This window comes from Eleutherodactylus coqui, chromosome 8 (genome assembly GCF_035609145.1).
Source record: "Eleutherodactylus coqui strain aEleCoq1 chromosome 8, aEleCoq1.hap1, whole genome shotgun sequence".
NCBI lineage: Eukaryota > Metazoa > Chordata > Amphibia > Anura > Eleutherodactylidae > Eleutherodactylus > Eleutherodactylus coqui.
In genome coordinates, this window is record NC_089844.1 from 3,293,877 (window position 1) to 3,313,215 (window position 19,339).

Below are 19,339 nucleotides of genomic sequence, written 5' to 3' on the forward strand. Positions count from 1 at the left end.
GCGCGTATGTTTAAAATAGTGTGCATCTATGTGCATGTATGTGTATAATAGTGCGCGTCTGTGCACATGTATGAGTATAATAGTGTGCGTCTTTGTGCGTATGTATATAATAGTGTGCGTCTGTGTGCATGTATGTTAATAATAGTGTGTATATGTGCGCATGTATATGTGTATTAGTGTGCGTCTGTGGGCATATGCGTATTGTAGTATGCGTCTGTGGGCATATGCGTATTATAGTGTGCGTCTATGTGCATATGTGTATAATAGTGTACGTCTGTGTGCGTATGTGTATAATAGTATGCATCTGTGTGCATATGTGTATACTAGTGTGTGTCTGTATGCATATGTGTATACTAATGTGCGTCTGTGGCGTATGTGTATAATAGTATGCATCTGTGTGCATGTATGTGTATAACAGTGTGCATCTGTGTGCATATGTATATAATAGTGTGCGTCTGTGCATGTATGTGTATAATAGTGTGCGTCTGTGTGCATGTATGTGTATAATAGTGTGCGTCTGTGCGCATGTATATGTATAATATTGTGCGTTTGTGTGAATGTATGTGTTTAATAGTGTGCGTCTGTGTGCATTTGTGTTTAATAGTGTGCCTCTGTATGCATATGTGTATAATAGTGTGTATTTGTGCCCGTATGTGTAAAATAATGTGCGTCTGTGTGTATATATGTGTATAATAGTGTGCGTCTGTGTGCATGAATTTGTATAATAGTGTGCGTCTGTGTGCATATTTGCATAACAGTGTGCGTCTGTGCGCTTATGTGTATAATAGTATGCGTCTGCGTGCATGTATGTGTATAATAGTGTGCGTCTGCGCGCGTGTGTGATTAATAGCGTGCGTCTGTGCGCATGTGTGTGTATAATAGTGTGCGTATGTTTGCACGTATGTGTAGAATAGTGTGGGTCTGTGCGCGTATGTGTATAACAGTGTGCGTCTGTGTGCATATTTGCATAATAGTGTGCGTATGCGCGCGTATGTGTATAATAGTGTGTGTCGGTGTGCATGTATGTGTATAATAGTGTGCGTCTGTGGGCATATGTGTGTAATAGTGTACGTCTGTGTGCATATGTGTATAACAGTGTGCGTCTGTGTGCATATGTGTATAATAGTGTGCGTCTGTGTGCATATGTGTATAATAGTGTGCGTCAGTGTGCATATGTGTATAATAGTGTGCGTCAGTGTGCACATATGTGTATAATAGTGTGCGTATGTGCGCATGCATGTGTATAACAGTGTGCGTATGTGCGCATGTATATGTATAATAGAGTGCGTCTATGGGCATATGTGTATACCACTATGCGTCTGTGTGCATATGTGTATAATAGTGTGCGTCAGTGTGCACATATGTGTATACTAGTGTGCGTCTGTGCGCGTATGTGTATAATAGTATGCGTCTTTGTGCATCTATGTGTATAACAGTGTGCGTCTGTGGGCATATGTGTATAATAGTGTGCGTCTGTGTGCATGTATGTGTATAATAGTGTGTGTCTGCGCGCGTATGTGTATAAGAGTGTGCATCTGTGTGCATGTATGTGTATAATAGTGTGCGTCTGTTTGCATGTATGTGTATAATAGTGTGCGTCTGTGCGTATATGTGTTTAATGTGCTTCTGTGTGCATGTATATGTATAACAGTGTGCCTCTTTGCGCATGTATGTGTATAATAGTGTGCGCCTGTGTGCATATGTGTATAATAGTGTGTATCTGTGCGCATGTATATGTATAATAGTGGGCGTCTGTGCGCATGCATGTTTATAATAGTGTGCGACTGTGTGCATATGTGTATAATAGTGTGTGTCTGTGTGCATATGTGTATAATAGTGTGCATCTGTGCGTGTATGTTTAAAATATTGTGCGTCTATGTGCAGGTATGTGTATAATAGTGCGCGTCTGTGCACATGTATGAGTATAATAGTGTGCGTATGTGCGCATGTATATGTATATTAGTGTGCATCTGTGGGCACATGCGTATTATAGTGTGCGTCTGTGTGCATATGTGTATAATAGTGTACGTCTGTGTGCATATGTGCATACTAGTGTGCGTCTGTGTGCATATGTGTATACTAATGTGCGTCTGTGCGCGTATGTGTATAATAGTATGCGTCTGTGTGCATGTATGTGTATAACAGTGTGCGTCTGTGTGCATATTTGCATAATAGTGTGTGTTTGCGCGCGTATGTGTATAATAGTATACATCTGTGTGAATGAATGTGTATAATAGTGTGCGTCTGTGTGCATGTTTGTGTATAATAGTGTGCGTCTGTTCGTATATGTGTATAATGTACTTCTTATCGCATGTATATGTACAATAGTGTGCATCAGTGCACATGTATTTGTATAATAGTGTGCGTCTGTGTGCATGTATGTGTATAATAGTGTGCGTCTGTGTGCATATTTGCATAATAGTGTGCATCTGTGCGCGTATGTGTATAATATTATGCGCCTGTGTGCATGTAAGTGTATAATAGTATGTGTCTGTACGCATGTGTGTGTATAATAGTGTGCGTCCGCGCGCATGTGTGTTTATAATACTGTGCTTCACTGTGCATGTAGGTGTATAATAGTGTGAGTCTGTGCGCACGTATGTGTAAAATAGTGTGCGTCTGTGCACGTATGTGTATATTAGTAAGCGTCTGTGTGCATGTATGTGTAATAGTGTGCGTCTGTGTCCATGTATGTGTATAATAGTGTGCGTCTGCGGGCATCTGTGTGTATAATAGTGTGTGTCTGTGCGCATGTATATGTATAATAGTGGGCGTCTGTGCGCATGTATGTGTATAATAGTGTGCGTCTGTGTGCATATGTGTATGATAGTGTGCATCTGTGCGCGTATGTTTAAAATAGTGTGCATCTGTGTGCATGTATGTGTATAATAGTGTGCGTCTGTGCACATGTATGAGTATAATAGTGTGCGTCTGTGTGCATGTATGTGTTTAATAGTGTGCGTCTGTGTGCATGTATGTGTATAATAGTGTGCATCTGTGTGCATATTTGCATAAGAGTGTGCATCTGTGCGCGTATGTGTATAATAGTGTGCATCTGTGCGCATATGTTTAAAATAGTGTGCGTCTCTATGCATGTATGTGTATAATAGTGCGCGTCTGTGCACATGTATGAGTATAATAGTGTGCGTCTGTGTGCATGTATGTGTATAATAGTATGCGCCTGTGTGCATGTGAGTGTATAATAGTGTGTGTCTGTGTGCATGTGTGTGCATAATAGTGTGCATCTGTGTGCATATGTGTATAAAAGTGTGCGTCTGTGTGCATATTTGTATAATAGTGTGCATCTGTGCGCGTATGTTTAAAATAGTGTGCATCTATGTGCATGTATGTGTATAATAGTGCGCGTCTGTGCACATGTATGAGTATAATAGTGTGCGTCTTTGTGCGTATGTATATAATAGTGTGCGTCTGTGTGCATGTATGTTAATAATAGTGTGTATATGTGCGCATGTATATGTGTATTAGTGTGCGTCTGTGGGCATATGCGTATTGTAGTATGCGTCTGTGGGCATATGCGTATTATAGTGTGCGTCTATGTGCATATGTGTATAATAGTGTACGTCTGTGTGCGTATGTGTATAATAGTATGCATCTGTGTGCATATGTGTATACTAGTGTGTGTCTGTATGCATATGTGTATACTAATGTGCGTCTGTGGCGTATGTGTATAATAGTATGCATCTGTGTGCATGTATGTGTATAACAGTGTGCATCTGTGTGCATATTTGCATAATAGTGTGCGTCTGCGCGCGTATGTGTATAATAGTGTGCATCTGTGTGCATCAATGTGTAGAATAGTGTGCATCTGTGCACGTATGTTTAAAATAGTGTGCGTCTGTGTGCATGTATGTGTATAATAGTGCGCGTCTGTGCACATGTATGAGTATAATAGTGTGCGTCCGTGTGCATGTATGTGTATAATAGTGTGCATGTATGTGTATAATAGTGTGCATCTGTGTGCATATTTGCATAATAGTGTGCATCTGTGTTTGTATGTTTATAATAGTGTGCATCTGTGCGCGTATGTTTTAAAATAGTGTGCGTCTGTGTGCATGTATGTGTATAATAGTGCGCGTCTGTGCACATGTATAAGTATAATAGTGTGCGTCTGTGTGCATGTATGTGTATAATAGTGTGCGTCTGTGTGCATATTTGCATAATAGTGTGCATCTGTCCGCGTATGTGTATAATATTATGCGCCTGTGTGCATGTAAGTGTATAATAGTATGTGTCTGTGCGCATGTGTGTGTATAATAGTGTGCGTCCACGCGCATGTGTGTTTATAATACTGTGCTTCGCTGTGCATGTAGGTGTATAATAGTGTGCGTCTGTGCGCACGTATGTGTAAAATAGTGTGCGTCTGTGTCCATGTATGTGTATAATAGTGTGCGTCTGTGTCCATGTATGTGTATAATAGTGTGCGTCTGCGGGCATCTGTGTGTATAATAGTGTGTGTCTGTGTGCATGTATATGTATAATAGGGGGCGTCTGTGCGCATGTATGTGTATAATAGTGTGCGTCTGTGTGCATATGTGTATGATAGTGTGCATCTGTGCGCGTATGTTTAAAATAGTGTGCGTTTGTGTGCATGTATGTGTATAATAGTGTGCGTCTGTGTGCATGTATGTGTATAATAGTGTGCATCTGTGTGCATATTTGCATAAGAGTGTGCATCTGTGCGCGTATGTGTATAATAGTGTGCATCTGTGCGCATATGTTTAAAATAGTGTGCGTCTGTGCGCATATGTTTAAAATAGTGTGCGTCTCTGTGCATGTATGTGTATAATAGTGCGCGTCTGTGCACATGTATGAGTATAATAGTGTGCGTCTGTGTGCATGTATGTGTATAATAGTGTGCGTCTGTGTGCATATTTGAATAATAGTGTGGATCCCTGCGCGTATGTGTATAATAGTATGCGCCTGTGTGCATGTAAGTGTATAATATTGTGTGTCTGTGTGCATGTGTGTGCATAATAGTGTGCGTCTGCGCGCATGTGTGTGTATAATAGTGTGCGTCCGCGCGCATGTGTGTGTATAATACTGTGCTTCTCTGTGCATGCAGGTGTATAATAGTGTGCGTCTGTGCGCACGTATGTGTAAAATAGTGTGCATCTGTGCGCGTACGTGTATAATAGCGTGCGTCTGTGCGAATGTGTGTGTATAATACTTTGCTTCTGTGTGCATGTAGGTGTATAATAGTGTGCGTCTGTGTGCATATGTGTATAATAGTGTGCGTCTGTGCGTGTATGTGTATAATAGTATGCGTCTGTGTGCATGTATGTGTATAATACTGTGTGTCTGCGGGCATCTGTGTGTATAATAGTGTGCGTCTGTGTGCGTATGTGTATAATAGTATGCGTCTGTGTGCATGTATGTATATAAAAGTGTGCGTATGTGCGCATGTATATGTATAATAGAGTGCCTCTATGGGCATGTGTGTATACTAGTGTTCGTCTGTGCGCGTATGTGCATAATAGTATGCGTCTGTGTGCATGTATGTGTATAACAGTGTGCGTCTGTGTGCATATTTGCATAATAGTGTGCGTCTGCGCGTATGTGTATAATAGTGTGCATCTGTGTGCATGTATTTGTATAATAGCGTGCGTCTGTTTGCATGTATGTGTATAATAGTGTGCGTCTGTGCGCATATGTGTATAATGTGCTTCTGTGCGCATGTATGTGTATAATAGTGTGCCTCTTTGCGCATGTATGTGTATAATAGTGTGCCTCTGTGCATATTTATGTGTATAATAGTGTGTGTCTGTTTGCATACGTGTATAATTTGTGCGTCTGTGTGCATATGTGTATAATAGTGTGCGTCTGTGCGCGTATGTATATAACAGTGTGCATCTGTGTGCATGTATATGTATAATAGTGGGCGTCTGTGCGAATGTATGTGTATAATAGTGTGCATCTGTGTGCATATATGTATAATAGTGTGCATCTGTGCGCGTATTTTTAAAATAGTGTGCGTCTGTGTGCATGTATGTATATAATAGTGTGCGTCTGTGCACATGTATGAGTAGAGTAGTGTGCGTCTGTGTGCATGTTTGTGTATAATAGTGTGTGTCTGTGCGCATGTATGTGTATAATAGTGTGCGTCTGTGTGCCTATGTGTATAATTATGTGCGTCTGTGTGCATATTTGTATAATAGCGTTCATCTGTGCATATTTGCATAATAGTGTGCGTATGCGCGCGTATGTGTATAATAGTGTGTGTCGGTGTGCATGTATGTGTATAATAGTGTGCGTCTGTGGGCATATGTGTGTAATAGTGTACGTCTGTGTGCATATGTGTATAACAGTGTGCGTCTGTGTGCATATGTGTATAATAGTGTGCGTCTGTGTGCATATGTGTATAATAGTGTGCGTCTGTGTGCATTTTTGTATAATAGTGTGCGTCAGTTTGCGTATGTGTATAATAGTGTGCCTCTGTGCGCGTATGTGTATAAAAGTGTGCGTCTGTGTGCGTATGTGTATAATAGTGTGCCTCTGTGCGCGTATGTGTATAAAAGTGTGCGTCTGTGTGCATATGTGTATAATAGTGTGCGTCTGTGTGCATGTATGTGTATAATAGTGTGTGCGTATGTGTGCATGTATGTGTATAATAGTGTGCGTCTGTGTGCATATGTGTGTAATAGTGTGCGCCTGTGCGCATATGTGTATAATAGTGTGCATCTGTACGCATATGTGTATAATAGAGTGCGTCTGTACACGTGTGTGTGTGTATAATAGTGTGCGTGTGTGTGTATAATAGTGTGCATCTGTGTGCATATTTGCATAATAGTGTGCGTCTGTGTGCATATGTTTATAATAGTGTGCATCTGTGCGTATGTGTGTAATAGTGTGCGTCTGTGTGCTTATGTGTATAAGAGTGTGCGTCTTTGTGCATTTGTGTATAATAGTGTGCGTCTGTGTGCATTTGTGTATAATAGTGTGCGTCTGTGCGCGTATGTGTATAATAGTGTGCGCCTGTGTGCATATATGTATATTAGTGTGCGTCTGTGCGTATGTTTGTGTATAATAGTGTGTCTGTGTGCATGTGTATAATAGTGTGCGCCTTGTGCATTTGTGTATAATAGTGTGCGTCTGCGTGCATGTATGTGTATAATAGTGTGCGTCTGCGTGCATGTATGTGTATAATAGTGTGCGTCTGTGCGTATATGTGTATAATGTGCTACTGTGCACATGTATGTGTATAAAAGTGTGCCTCTGTGCGCATGTATGTGTATAATAGTGTGCCTCTGTGCGTATGTATGTGTTTAATAGTGTGTGTCTGTGTGCATATGTGTATAATTGTGTGCGTCTGTTTGGATATGTGTATAATAGTGTGTATCTGTGCACGTATGTGTATAACCTTGTGCATCTGTGTGCATGTATATGTATAATAGTGTGCGTCTGTATGTGTATAATAGTGTGCATCTGTGTCTATATGTGCATAATGGTGTGCGTCTGTGCGCATACGGGCATAATAGTGTGCGTCTGTGCGCATATGTGTATTATAATGTGCGTCTGTGTGCATATATGTATAATAGTTTGCGTCTGTACGCATGTGTGTATAATAGTGTGCATCTGTACGCATGTGTGTGTATATTATGTGCGTCTGTGCGCATGTATGTGTATAATAGTTTGCCTCTGTATGCATGTATGTGTAGAATAGTGTGCGTCTGTGCGCATGTATGTGTAGAATAGTGTGTGTCTGTGTGTGCGCCTGTATGTGTATAATAGTGTGCGTCTGCGTGCATGGGTGTGTATAATAGTGTGCGTCTGTGCGCATGTATGTGTATAATAGTGTGCGTCTGTGCGCATGTATGTGTATAATAGTGTGCATCTGCGTGCATATGTGTATAATAGTGTGCGTCTGTGCGCATGTGTGTGTATAATAGTGTGCATCTGTGCGCATGTGTGTATAATAGTGTGCGTCTGTGCGCATGTGTGTGTATAATAGTGTGCGTCTGTGCGCATGTGTGTTTTTAATAGCGTTCGTCTGTGCGCATGTATGTGTATAATAAGGTGCGTATGTGCGCATGTGTATTTTAGTGTGTGTCTGTACGTATGTATGCGTGCGTGCGCACGCGTGTGTATGTATATATATATATATAGTAGTGTGCTCCTGTGTGTGTGTAGATATTTATAGATATATATAATAGTGTGCGCCACTGGCCGCTATGGGGGACCTTATTACCAATCGGGCCACTGTGGGGTTCATAAGCCTGATGTGGCCCTCGTTGAACATGAGTTTGACACCCCTGCTCTATGCCCATACCCTCATCCTTATGGACAGTGGGACACATGTAGAAATTTGAGTGGCCAAAGCAGGACAATTCATTCTGTCTAGGTGTCAGATAGCTGGACACTGCGCTGGGAAACCTTTGTGGACTCTGTGGGCGTAGGATGCTGGAACCAGCACGTTTGCTGAACTGTAGTAGTCAACCTCTTCAAAATTGGTGGCGAGAACCTGGAGGCCGCCCTCCAAAAAAATTCTTTTGACAGAGGCTGGAGGCAGCCCTGGTAAAAAAGAACTTTTTAAACAGCCTATGGGGCCCTCTGAAGAATTGGCTGTTCAGCATGCTGACATGCTGGTTTAGGTGGAGGAAGATCAGAAAAGGATAGACCGAGCTACTTCTATCAATGGGACACACACTGGGGCCTATTATGTAGATGCTTTCAGCAAAAAACAAATGAAAGAATGAAAAATTAAAGACGTTTTGTTAGTTGCTATATAGTCTGCGTACACCAGTAGGAGTATACTGCATAGAAGAGGTAACAGTATGCAGTATACAGCCGGGATGCTTGCGAACGCTTTGTGCGCACTAATGGTCCCAGGCAGCCAAACTGATGATGCACACAATGAGAGGAATTGTAGTCCTAGAAAGGACTGTTGGGGTCCAATAATTCCAATCCCATACCACCTCCATCACAAAATTTCATGAGCCACAAACGTGGGCATAAAGGAGACTCAGATGCCAGTACTTCTACATATCTGCACAATTCAACCACCCATTCTACAACCACAGATTTTTGTACCCAAAGTGGAGGCAAACCCCTGAAACAATTGCTTTACCAAGAATATAGGTAAACTCCTGAAACATTTGTGTACTAAGAGTATAGGCGAACCCCTGAAACATTTGTTGACCAAGAGTATAGGCGAACCCCTGAAACAATTGCTTTACCATAAGTTTAGGCGAACCTCTGAAACCTTTGTGTACCAAGAATATAGGCGAACCCCTGATAGATTTGTTGACCAAGAGTAGAGGTGTACCCCTGAAACAGTTGCTTTACCAAGAGTATAGGAGAACCACTGAAAAATTTGTATACCAAGAATAAAGGCGAACTCCTTAAAAATTTGTGTTCCAAGAGTATAGGCGAACCCCTGAAACATTTGCTGACCAAGAGTATAGGTGAACCCCTGAAACAATTGATTTACCAAGAGTTTAGGTGAACCCCTGAAACCTTTGTGGACCAAGAATATAGGCGAACCCCTGAAAAATTCATTTGCTAGGAGTATAGGCGAAGGCCGGAAAAATTTGTGTACCAAGATTATAGGTGTACCCCTGAAAAATTTGTTTACCCAGAGTGCAGATGAAAGCCAGAACAATTTTTTTAACACACAGCTCATACTTGCTTAATTTGCTAACAGAGCCTGGAGGCAGCCCTTTTGAAAAATTAGTTTGTACAGAGCCTTTTGGCCCTCTAAAGAATTGGCAGTTCAGCTTGCTGACATGCTGGTTTAGGAGGAGGAGGGGGATCAGAGAAGGATAGACCAAGCTACTTCTCCCTTTTTTGGGGGTGATAGAGAGTGCATGGTTCTCCTGTTCCAGCTTAAAGAATCTTTATATTCCACTGCTTTCCACCGGTGAAGAAGAGAAATCTGGGGAAATCCAGGCTTTGTTCATCTTAATGAGTGTAGGCCTGTCAGCACTGTCAGTAGACAGGCGGGTATGCTTATCCATGATAATCCCCCCAGCAGCACTAAACACCCTCTCTGATAAGACGCTAGCTGCAGGGCAGCCCAGAACCTCCAAGGAGTACAGCGCAAGTTCGTGCCATGTGTCCAGCTTTGACACCCAATAGTTGTATAGAGCAGAGGGATCACGGAGGACATTGGTACAGTCGGCAATGTACTCCCTCACCATCTTTTTACAGCTACTCAGCCTTGATTGGGGAGTGGTGACACAGTCTGGCTGGGGAGCCACAAAACTGGCAAAGGCCTTGGAGAGTGTTCCCTTGCCTGCGCTGGACATGCTGCCTGTTCCTCACGTCTCCCCTGCTAGTTGGCCCACTGAACTACATGTTCTTCCGCTAGCGTGTCCGATGGGAACTTTAGTATCAGCTTTTACACCAGGGTCTTGTGGTATTGCATCACTCTCGTACTCCTTTCCTCTTCAGGAAGGAGAGTGAAAAGGTTCTCCTTATACCATGGGTCGAGAACAGTGAACACCCAGTAATCCGTGTTGGCGAGAATGCGTTTAACGCGAGGGTCATGAGAAAGGCAGCTTAACATGAAGTCAGCCATGGGTGCCAGAGTCCCAGTATGCAACACATCGCTATCCTCACTAGGAGGATAACTCCCAGTCTCCTCATTTTCCTTCTCCTCCCATACACGCTGAACAAATGTGAAGGAAGTAGCATGGGTACCCTCTGCAGTGGGCGCAGCAGTCTCTTCCCCCTCTTCCTCCTTCAATACGCGCTGAGAAACAGATGTGGGGGTGGTCTGGCTATCAAGCAATGTATTGTCATCCCCATCTCCTGTTCTATTTACAAAGCGTCGGCCTTAAAGCTTAGCAGCGACCTTCTCAGCAGGCAAAGCAGCGGGATGGTTATGCTGATAATGGCCGCATCGCTGCTCACCATTTGTGTTGACTCCTTAAAGTTTCCTAAGACCTGACAGATGTCAGACATCCATGCCCACTCCTCTGTGAAGAACTGCGCAGGCTGACTACATGTCCAACAGCCATGTTGCAGCTGGTATTCACCAATGGCTCTACGCTGCTCGTAAACCGTCGCGAACATGTACAACGTTGAATTCCAGCACGTGGGCACGTCGCACAACAGTCGGTGCACTGGCAGCTGGTTACAATGTCCTGAGGGTGGCAGCATCTGAGGTAGACTTTCGGAAATGTGCGCACATGCTGATGCTTCCCTACGGCAGTGCTGCAGCACCTCGAGCTACCGACTGAAGGTAACATGCTCACACATGGAAATTGAGAGGTGGAGGAGGATGATGGGGGTGTTTGGAGGAGGTGGCATAATAAGCTGGAGAAACCATGATCGAGATAGGATCTGCAATCCTCGGTGTGGGGGGAACGTGAGCGGACGCAGGGTCAGACTTGGTCCCAGCCTACACCAGGTTTACCCAATGTGATGTCAGGGAGATGTAGTGTCTCTGCCCACCAGCACTTGTCTATGTTTCCGTGGTTAAGAGGACCTTCCCAATAACCGCGTTGGTGAGGGCACGATTTATGTTCTGTGAGACATGCTGGTGTAGTGCAGGGGCGGCGCAGCAGGAAAAATAGTGGCGACTGGGGACCGAGTACCGAGGGACGGCTGCCACCATGAGGTTGCGGAAGCTGTTTCTACCAGCCTATATGGCAGCATCTCCAGGCTGAGTAGTTTGGAAATATGCACGTTTAGCGATTGTGCATGCTGGTGGGTTGCCACATATCTCTGCTTGCGTTCCAATGCTTGGGTCATCGACAGCTTAACGCTGCGCTGGGACACATTGGGGGAGTTAGTGGAGGACAATGGAGGTGAAGGGTTGGGTGCAGGCCAGGAGACGCTCATGCCTGCAACCTGGGAGGGGGGTTTCATCTCTGTGCCAGGATGTGACACAGGGGAAGAGGCAGTGGTGTGACCCGGAGGCGGTGAACGGCCTTTGTCCCACCTTGTGGGGTGCTTGGCCATCATATGCCTGCGCATGCTGGTGGTGGTGAGGCTGGTAGTGGTGGCTCCCCAGCTGATCTTGGTGTGGCACATGTTGCACACCACTGTTCGTTGGTCGACTGTGCTCTCAATAAAAAACCTCCAGACTTTCGAGCACCTAGCCCTCAGCATGGAGGCTTGCTGCGAGGATGTGCTGTGGGGAAAAGTTGGGGGGTTATTTGCAGTGGCCCTGCTTCTCCCTCTGGCCACCCCACTGCCTCTTCCAACCTATTCTGGTGCTGCACTTTCCTCCCCCTCTGAAGCCCTGTCATCAGTAGGCTTAGCAACCCAGGTGGGGTCAGTCACCTCATCATCCACCGCTAACACACTGCTATATACCGTACGATTTCAGTGGGCCCCCCCAAAAATATAAACAGTGTATACTGTTGCTAGATTGCATAGATCGACAGCACCAACACACAGCTATATGCCGAACGCTTTGAGCACCCCCCCAAAAAATGTAAAGAGTGTATACTGTTGTTAGATAGCGTAGATTGACAGCACCAACACACTGCTATATAGCGTACGCTTCCAGCGGCCAAAAAAGTTTAAAAAAATTAAAAATGATATCAGTTTTGTTACTTCCTATCTAGTCTGTGTACACCACTAGCGGTGTACTGCATAAAACTGGTAACAGTATGCAGTATACAGCCGGGATGCTTGAGAACACTTTGTGCGCACTACTGCTCCCAGCCAGCCAAACTGCTGATGCACACAATGAGAGGAGTTGTAGTCCTAGAAAGGACTGTTGGGTACTTGGAGCAAGGGTCTCTGCCTAACCGCTACCTATTCCCTACACTATCGCTTTCCCTATAGCAGCAGCTCTATCCCTCAGCTCATGCAGCGGGAGTGTGAGGCGAGCCTCAGGTGACCAGAGTTTTTATACTCGTCACGTGTTCAGCCCAGCCAGTCACTGCTATGGATGTGCACAGGGCTGGCACGTCACAGCAGGACGTGGTAAAGCCTTCCCTGCATGTTTATTAGCTAAAAAAATGGCACTAAACATGTGGGGAGGAGAGGAGGAAATTTTCTTGAGCACCGTGTGGTGCTCGCTCGAGTAACGAGCACCTTCGAGTATGCTACTGCTCGGACGAGCATGCTCGCTCATCTCTAGTGATTATACATGTTCTTTATATAATATTTTACACCATTATTCACAATGACATCATAGAATGAAATGTACAGTATTACGCACCTTTACATTGGATATAGGCAGCACTTTGTTTGGTGCAGTTTCCTTCTATCCCATATCTTATACAGTCATATAGCCTGGACTCATTACCGTCACAATAGATTTGCTCTGTCCATATTGGTCCTGGTCTTCTTGTATAGGTCATTAATGATGGCACTGCTTCTCCACATTGAAGTTCTTTACAAAGTACATTGGCCGCTCTTAGTTCAATCTCACAAACAGATCCCCAAGTATCACCATGAAGTGCTTCCAAATGTCCTGAGCAAGCAGTAGCCCCATCAGCTAGTCTGTATTCTCTGTGACCTGATGGTAAATCACTGAACACATTACTGTACATTCACATCACATTCCCATACTATACTATAACACCGTGCAACACAATTTTTGAAATCGATAAGCAGATAGGTGGCTCATAGTAACTTTAGTGCGCTGAATTTAAATATCATACCCATTTTTCTGCCATGTAAGGTTTTCCAATTATGGGTAATAATGTAATCCAATTGCAATTGCATTGTATGTTTTTGTAAACTGCCTATACAATTAATCCAGCAGGCTCGCCATTAACCTTGCTTTATAAAAAGAATAAGAAAAGTGATTGCACAACTATTTGGCAATCACTATTACACACCGCATGCTGACTGAATACTATAAGGGTAGGTTTATGTAACATATACATACGCTATATGCAGCGTGGCGGAAAAACTGCTGATCCTCCACCAGTAAGTTGTAATTAATGAACTGTGTTTTTACAGTTCATTGGTTAGACTAATCAAAATCATAAAAGAAAAACACATGCTTGGTATTGCTGCATCCGTAAAAGTCCTATTGATCAAAGTAATGGATTATTTACCCCTCCTAGTGAACGTCGTCCGAAAAATAAATTAAGAAAGCCAGAAATGCACTTTTTTGGTCATTCTGTCTCCAAGAAAAAATGCAATGAAAAGTGATCAAAAAGACGTATGTATTCCAAAATGGTACTAACACAAACTACAGGATGCCCTGCAAGAAATGAACTCTTGCACAACTATGTGGACAGGAAAATAAAAGTTATTGCGCACAAAAGATGGCAGCAGAAAATAATTTTTAAAAAATTTTGATTTCTTTAAAAAAATAATTATACTTTAAAAAAAAAAAAAAAAGCGACACCAGTTTGGTATCGTAGTAATCATACTGACCCATAGAATAAAGTTATCATATTATTTTTGTTTCAGTTTGTGCACCATAGAAACAAGACAGGGCTAGTTGCCATAACCCCCCCCCCCCCTAACAATTTTTACTTCGGACAAACCCTTATTAGCAAGGCACACCTTAGCTAAGCACCACACTACCTCCAACCGAACACAAGCACTGCCTGCGGGGCACACCGCTGCCTCTTCTCCTGGGTTACATGCTGCCCAACCCCCCAGCCCCCCGCACAACCCTGCGTCCGCAGCGCACACAAAAGTGTCCCTGTGCAGCCTTCAGCTGCCCTCATGCCACACACTGGCCGCATAGCCACACCACCCTCATGTCTATTTATAAGCGCGTACTGGATGAGGAGGAACCGGAGGCACACACTGCAGAGGGTTGGCAGGGCCAGGTAGCGACCCTCTTTAAAAGGGGCGGGCGATAGCCCACAATGCTGTACAGAAGCAAGGAGAAATTGACGTTCGATCGTCATTCCAATCCTGTGCCACCTCAGGAGCTGCAAACAAGGGCATGAGTGACATAGCTATGGGGAATCCATGTGCCCACACAGTATTCATTTTGTCAAGGTGTCGCATAGCTTAATCGACACCGCAAGGGGAAAGCCATCTGCACTCTGCCCCCTACCCAAGTCAGTCAGTGTCTTTGTGCCAGACAGGTCAAACACCGCGATGGGAACTAAGGGCTCCCACCCACTGGCGTTTTTTTTCCTCCACTGCGCTGCGAGAGTTAGTGAAAACTCTCGCAGAACAGTGCGAGAAAATCGCTGCGATATCGCTGCGACAGTCTTTTCAATGGGAGCAGCAGCAGCGCTAGCCCCATTGAAAAAACTAGCGATGTCGCAGCGATATCCCAGCGATTTTGGGATATCTGCCTGCATTTTTCTCGCACTGCGATGCGAGACTTTAACTTTAGAATCGCATCGCAGTGGAGAAAAAAAAACACCAGTGGGTGGGAGCCCTAAGTGGGCACCAACAGCATAGGTGGGTCCTAAGCAACGCAAGACATGAACAATAAATAAATCAGAGCGGCCAAACATAGCAGACTTACGCCGCGCCGACGACATAGGCCTCCACCCACAGCTTCAGCAATCGTAGGCAGGAAGCGGACTTTCACTGCACCCAGGACATAGGCCTCTGCACACACCCTCAGCAGAGGCTACAGCGGACTCATATGCTAGCGTAGCTGTGCACGTCTCATTAGCGCTGTATTGCTCCTCTAGTTTGTCCCAATGCAGTGCCCCGGATAGTAGAGCTAACGTCAGATTAAATACAGGTGGGCTTCGGCCCACACTGCATGCCCCAGTCAGACTGGGGTTTTTTTTATAAATAGTCACCGGCAGGTACAGCTCCGCAATGGGAATTCCGTGTGCACCCACAGCATGAGTGGGTCCCAGGAAGCATCCGACCGTTCATACATAAATCCCATTGCAGTGCCCTGGACAGCAGAGCTAACGTGAGATAAAATACAGGTGGGCTTCGGCCCACACTGCATGCCCCAGTCAGACTGGGTTTTTTTTATATATAGTCACAGGCAGGTGTAACTCCGCAATGGGAAGTCCGTGTGCACCCACAGCATGGGTGGGTCCCTGAAGCCACCGGCGGAACTTAAATAAATTCCATTGCAGTGCCCTGGACAGCAGAGCTAACGTGAGATAAAATACAGGTGGGCTTCAGCCCACACTGCATGCCCCAGTCAGACTGGGTTTTTTTTATATATAGTCACAGGCAGGTGTAACTCCGCAATGGGAAGTCCGTGTGCACCCACAGCATGGGTGGGTCCCTGAAGCCACCGGCGGAACTTAAATAAATTCCATTGCAGTGCCCTGGACAGCAGAGCTAACGTGAGATAAAATACAGGTGGGCTTCAGCCCACACTGCATGCCCCAGTCAGACTGGGGTTTTTATAAATAGACACAGGCAGGTACAACTCCCCTATGGGAATTCCGAGTGCACCCACAGCATAGGTGGCTCCCTGGAACCCACCGGGGGTACATAAATAAATCCCATTGCAGTGCCCCGGACAGCTAAGCTAACGTCAGATAAAATACAGGTGGGCTTCGGCCCACACTGCATGCCCCAGTCAGACTGGGGTTTTTTATAAATAGTCACTGGCAGGTACAACTCCGCAATGGGAATTCCATGTGCACCCACAGCATGGGTGGGTCCCAGGAAGCCTCTGACCGTTCATAAATAAATCCCATTGCAGTGCCCCGGACAGCAGAGCTAATGTGAGATAGAATACAGGTGGGCTCTGGCCCACACTGCATGCCCCAGTCAGACTGGGTTTTTTTATATATACAGTAGTCACAGGCAGATGCAACTCCGCAATGGGAAGTCCGTGTGCACCCACAGCATGGGTGGGTCCCTGAAGCCACCGGCGGAACTTAAATAAATTCTATTGCAGTGCCCCGGACAGCAGAGCGAACGTCAGATAAAATACAGGTGGGCTTCGGCCCACACTGCATGCCCCAGTCAGACTGGGTTTTTCTTTTATTAATAGTCACAGGCAGGTACAACTCAGCTATGGGAATTCTGTGTGCACCCACAGCACGGGCGGCTCCCTGGAACCCACCGATGGTACATTACTGTATCCCATTGCAGTGCCCTGGATAGCAGAGCTAACGTCAGATAAAATACAGGTGGGCTTCGGCCCACACTGCATGCCCCAGTCACACAGTTTTTTTGTTTTTTTTTTGTGCCAGATAGGTAGAACACTGCGATCTGAAAATTTAGTGCAGCCATACTATGCACAGACCCCTGTAGTATTCCTGTAGCAAACGTATGAGCTGACCCCAATAACAGTTATGTTGCAGAAGTCTAGGTAGACCCCAGTAACATTTCTGTAGTTACAGTATAGACAGACCCCAGTAACATTTTAGTTGCAGCAGTATAGACTGACCCCAGTAACATTAATGAAGCTGCGGTATTGGCAGACCCCTGTAACATTTCTGCAGCTGAAGTATAGGCAGACCCCTGTAACATTAATACAGTTACGCTCCTCTCCTGTAGCCCAAACAAGTTTCTCCGATAACTGTGGTAACAGGAGAGAAATTACATGATGTGCATTGCTGACCCCAAGCGGGAGGAGGAGGTGGCATTACAAGGCCAAGACAGCATGACCAGGACCCGCTATAGTCTGTGTGGGAACCACATTAGCGGGCCCAGGTTCAGGCTGGGTTCCGGGCCTCCACCGTGGATTTTGCCTCCATGGGCAAAATCAAACCTTCAGATCCGCCAATGGACCAAAGTAAAGCCACAGAATAAAAGTGGAAGCGACAACAGCTGTGTGGAAAAGCTAGTATTTTGTGAGACAAGAGGGGCATTTGATAGCAATGAAAAGGATATTCAAGGAGCTAAAAGTCGGCACTCCTCCTCATCTCAATCAGAAATATGGAAAGGCTTCATTCATATGTTTTCTGTTGACCATTGCAAAGTGTTAGCAATGCTAGTTTCTGGCTATACCACTCATCTTTGTCAGGAATTACCAAAGATGATCACAAGTAAAGGCCTCTTCAATCAGTCCAAAATCAGACTGGGAGAATGTGGCTCTCAGCTGGCCTGCTTCCACCAAGGATAAGTGCCTGCTGCTACTCTGTCCCCAGCCATGCAGGGATGCTGTGTTCGAGAGTCGGCTCTATTCCTACCTCAGCATGACACAACACCATGTAATTATTATCTGCACCAACAAGATGGAAGCCTGCAATTGCTCTACCGCTCGGCTGAATGCTTCAGCTAGGGATAGTCGAATAGCACCCCGGTTGTATTTCTTTGGTTTTCGGAACTGTGGCCAGGATTAAGAGACTGCCGCAAGAGGGACCAAAGCTTTACCATTTGCCAAGAATGTTTGCATTGTTGGAGAAGGAGGAGGAGGGGGGGAGGGTTTAAAGGAGGTGGCATTACAAGGCCAAGACAGCATGACCAGGATGCGCTATAGTCCGTGTGGGAACCACATTAGCGGGCCCAGGTTCAGGTTGGGTTCCGGGATACCACCGTGGATTTTGCCTCCATGGGCAAAATCAAACCTTCAGATACGAATAAAAGCCAATGGACAACAGTGAAGCCACAGAACAAACGTGTGATATGAAGCTGGGGACCCCAGAAACTTTCCTCTCTCCTAATCCCTCAGCAGCTGGCTGCGATTCACCTGGACCAAGAACTCGGTCTGTGCCCACACCCTCACTTGGACCTCCGCGTCCTCGCCCACGGCCACATCCTCTAGGCCTACCCCTACCCCTCAGCATGGTGGATTATGAATACAGCAGACACTGAGCATTGGTAAAAATTAGGCGATTATTGGCCTGCACTTGGAGGCTGACAGCGGTACTGTAACGCACACAGTAGGCCGAAAAAATAATACGCTTGCCTGCAGAAAGGCCAAACTGGCAAAGTAAATCAGTAATGTTTTCTTTCCCTGCTACAATGACTGGATTAGCCTGGAAAAAGTTGCACAGTCCCAACCTGGCGCACGTAAGAAATCAAGTAGCAAAAAGTACCCCCGCGCTCCGGAACTCAGGAAGCAATAACCTTATAACATACTATACTTTTATTGCAACGCGTTTCGGCGGTACATAGCCGCCTTTCTCAAGCAATACACATATTCACAAAATAACATCTATATAAACACAATTAAAAGATTAGTCTTACTCACAAACACATGTTTTCGGTGGACGCCGTGCCCCGGCGCCATCTTGGTATCTCTCGTGACGCAATACGTCATTCCCGTCACGTGGTTGGACATGTCATTACATTCATTCATAAAAACGGGGTTGTATACTACGATCATTTCACAGGACACACCACGTCATTATATCACATGATCGGATAACTCATTCATTAGAAATATAATGTCAATTTATCATACCTAGTATAGTATTATAGAGCTACTCAATATCTATTTACCTCATCTACTAACAAGGGCATATCACTCGGAACCAATATATATATATAAAACTTATAATATATACTTTAATTTAATATTTAAAAAATAAATTATGTATATAGCCCAATATCTATTTAT

At 44.8% G+C, this 19,339-nt stretch overlaps 1 protein-coding gene across 1 annotated transcript in view; it reads right to left on the reverse strand.

Annotated features, from left to right (window-relative positions):
* The window catches only part of LOC136577423 (scavenger receptor cysteine-rich type 1 protein M130-like), a 169,094-nt gene extending 150,085 nt beyond the window's left edge, over positions 1 to 19,009 (reverse strand). Inside the window, exons 1-2 of the mRNA XM_066577318.1 lie at positions 18,967 to 19,009; positions 13,139 to 13,438 (exon numbers count right to left, since the gene is read on the reverse strand). Of these exons, the coding sequence (XP_066433415.1) occupies positions 13,139 to 13,438; positions 18,967 to 19,009 (343 nt within the window). The remainder of the gene's footprint in view (positions 1 to 13,138; positions 13,439 to 18,966) is intronic.
* Positions 19,010 to 19,339: the final 330 nt, after the last annotated feature.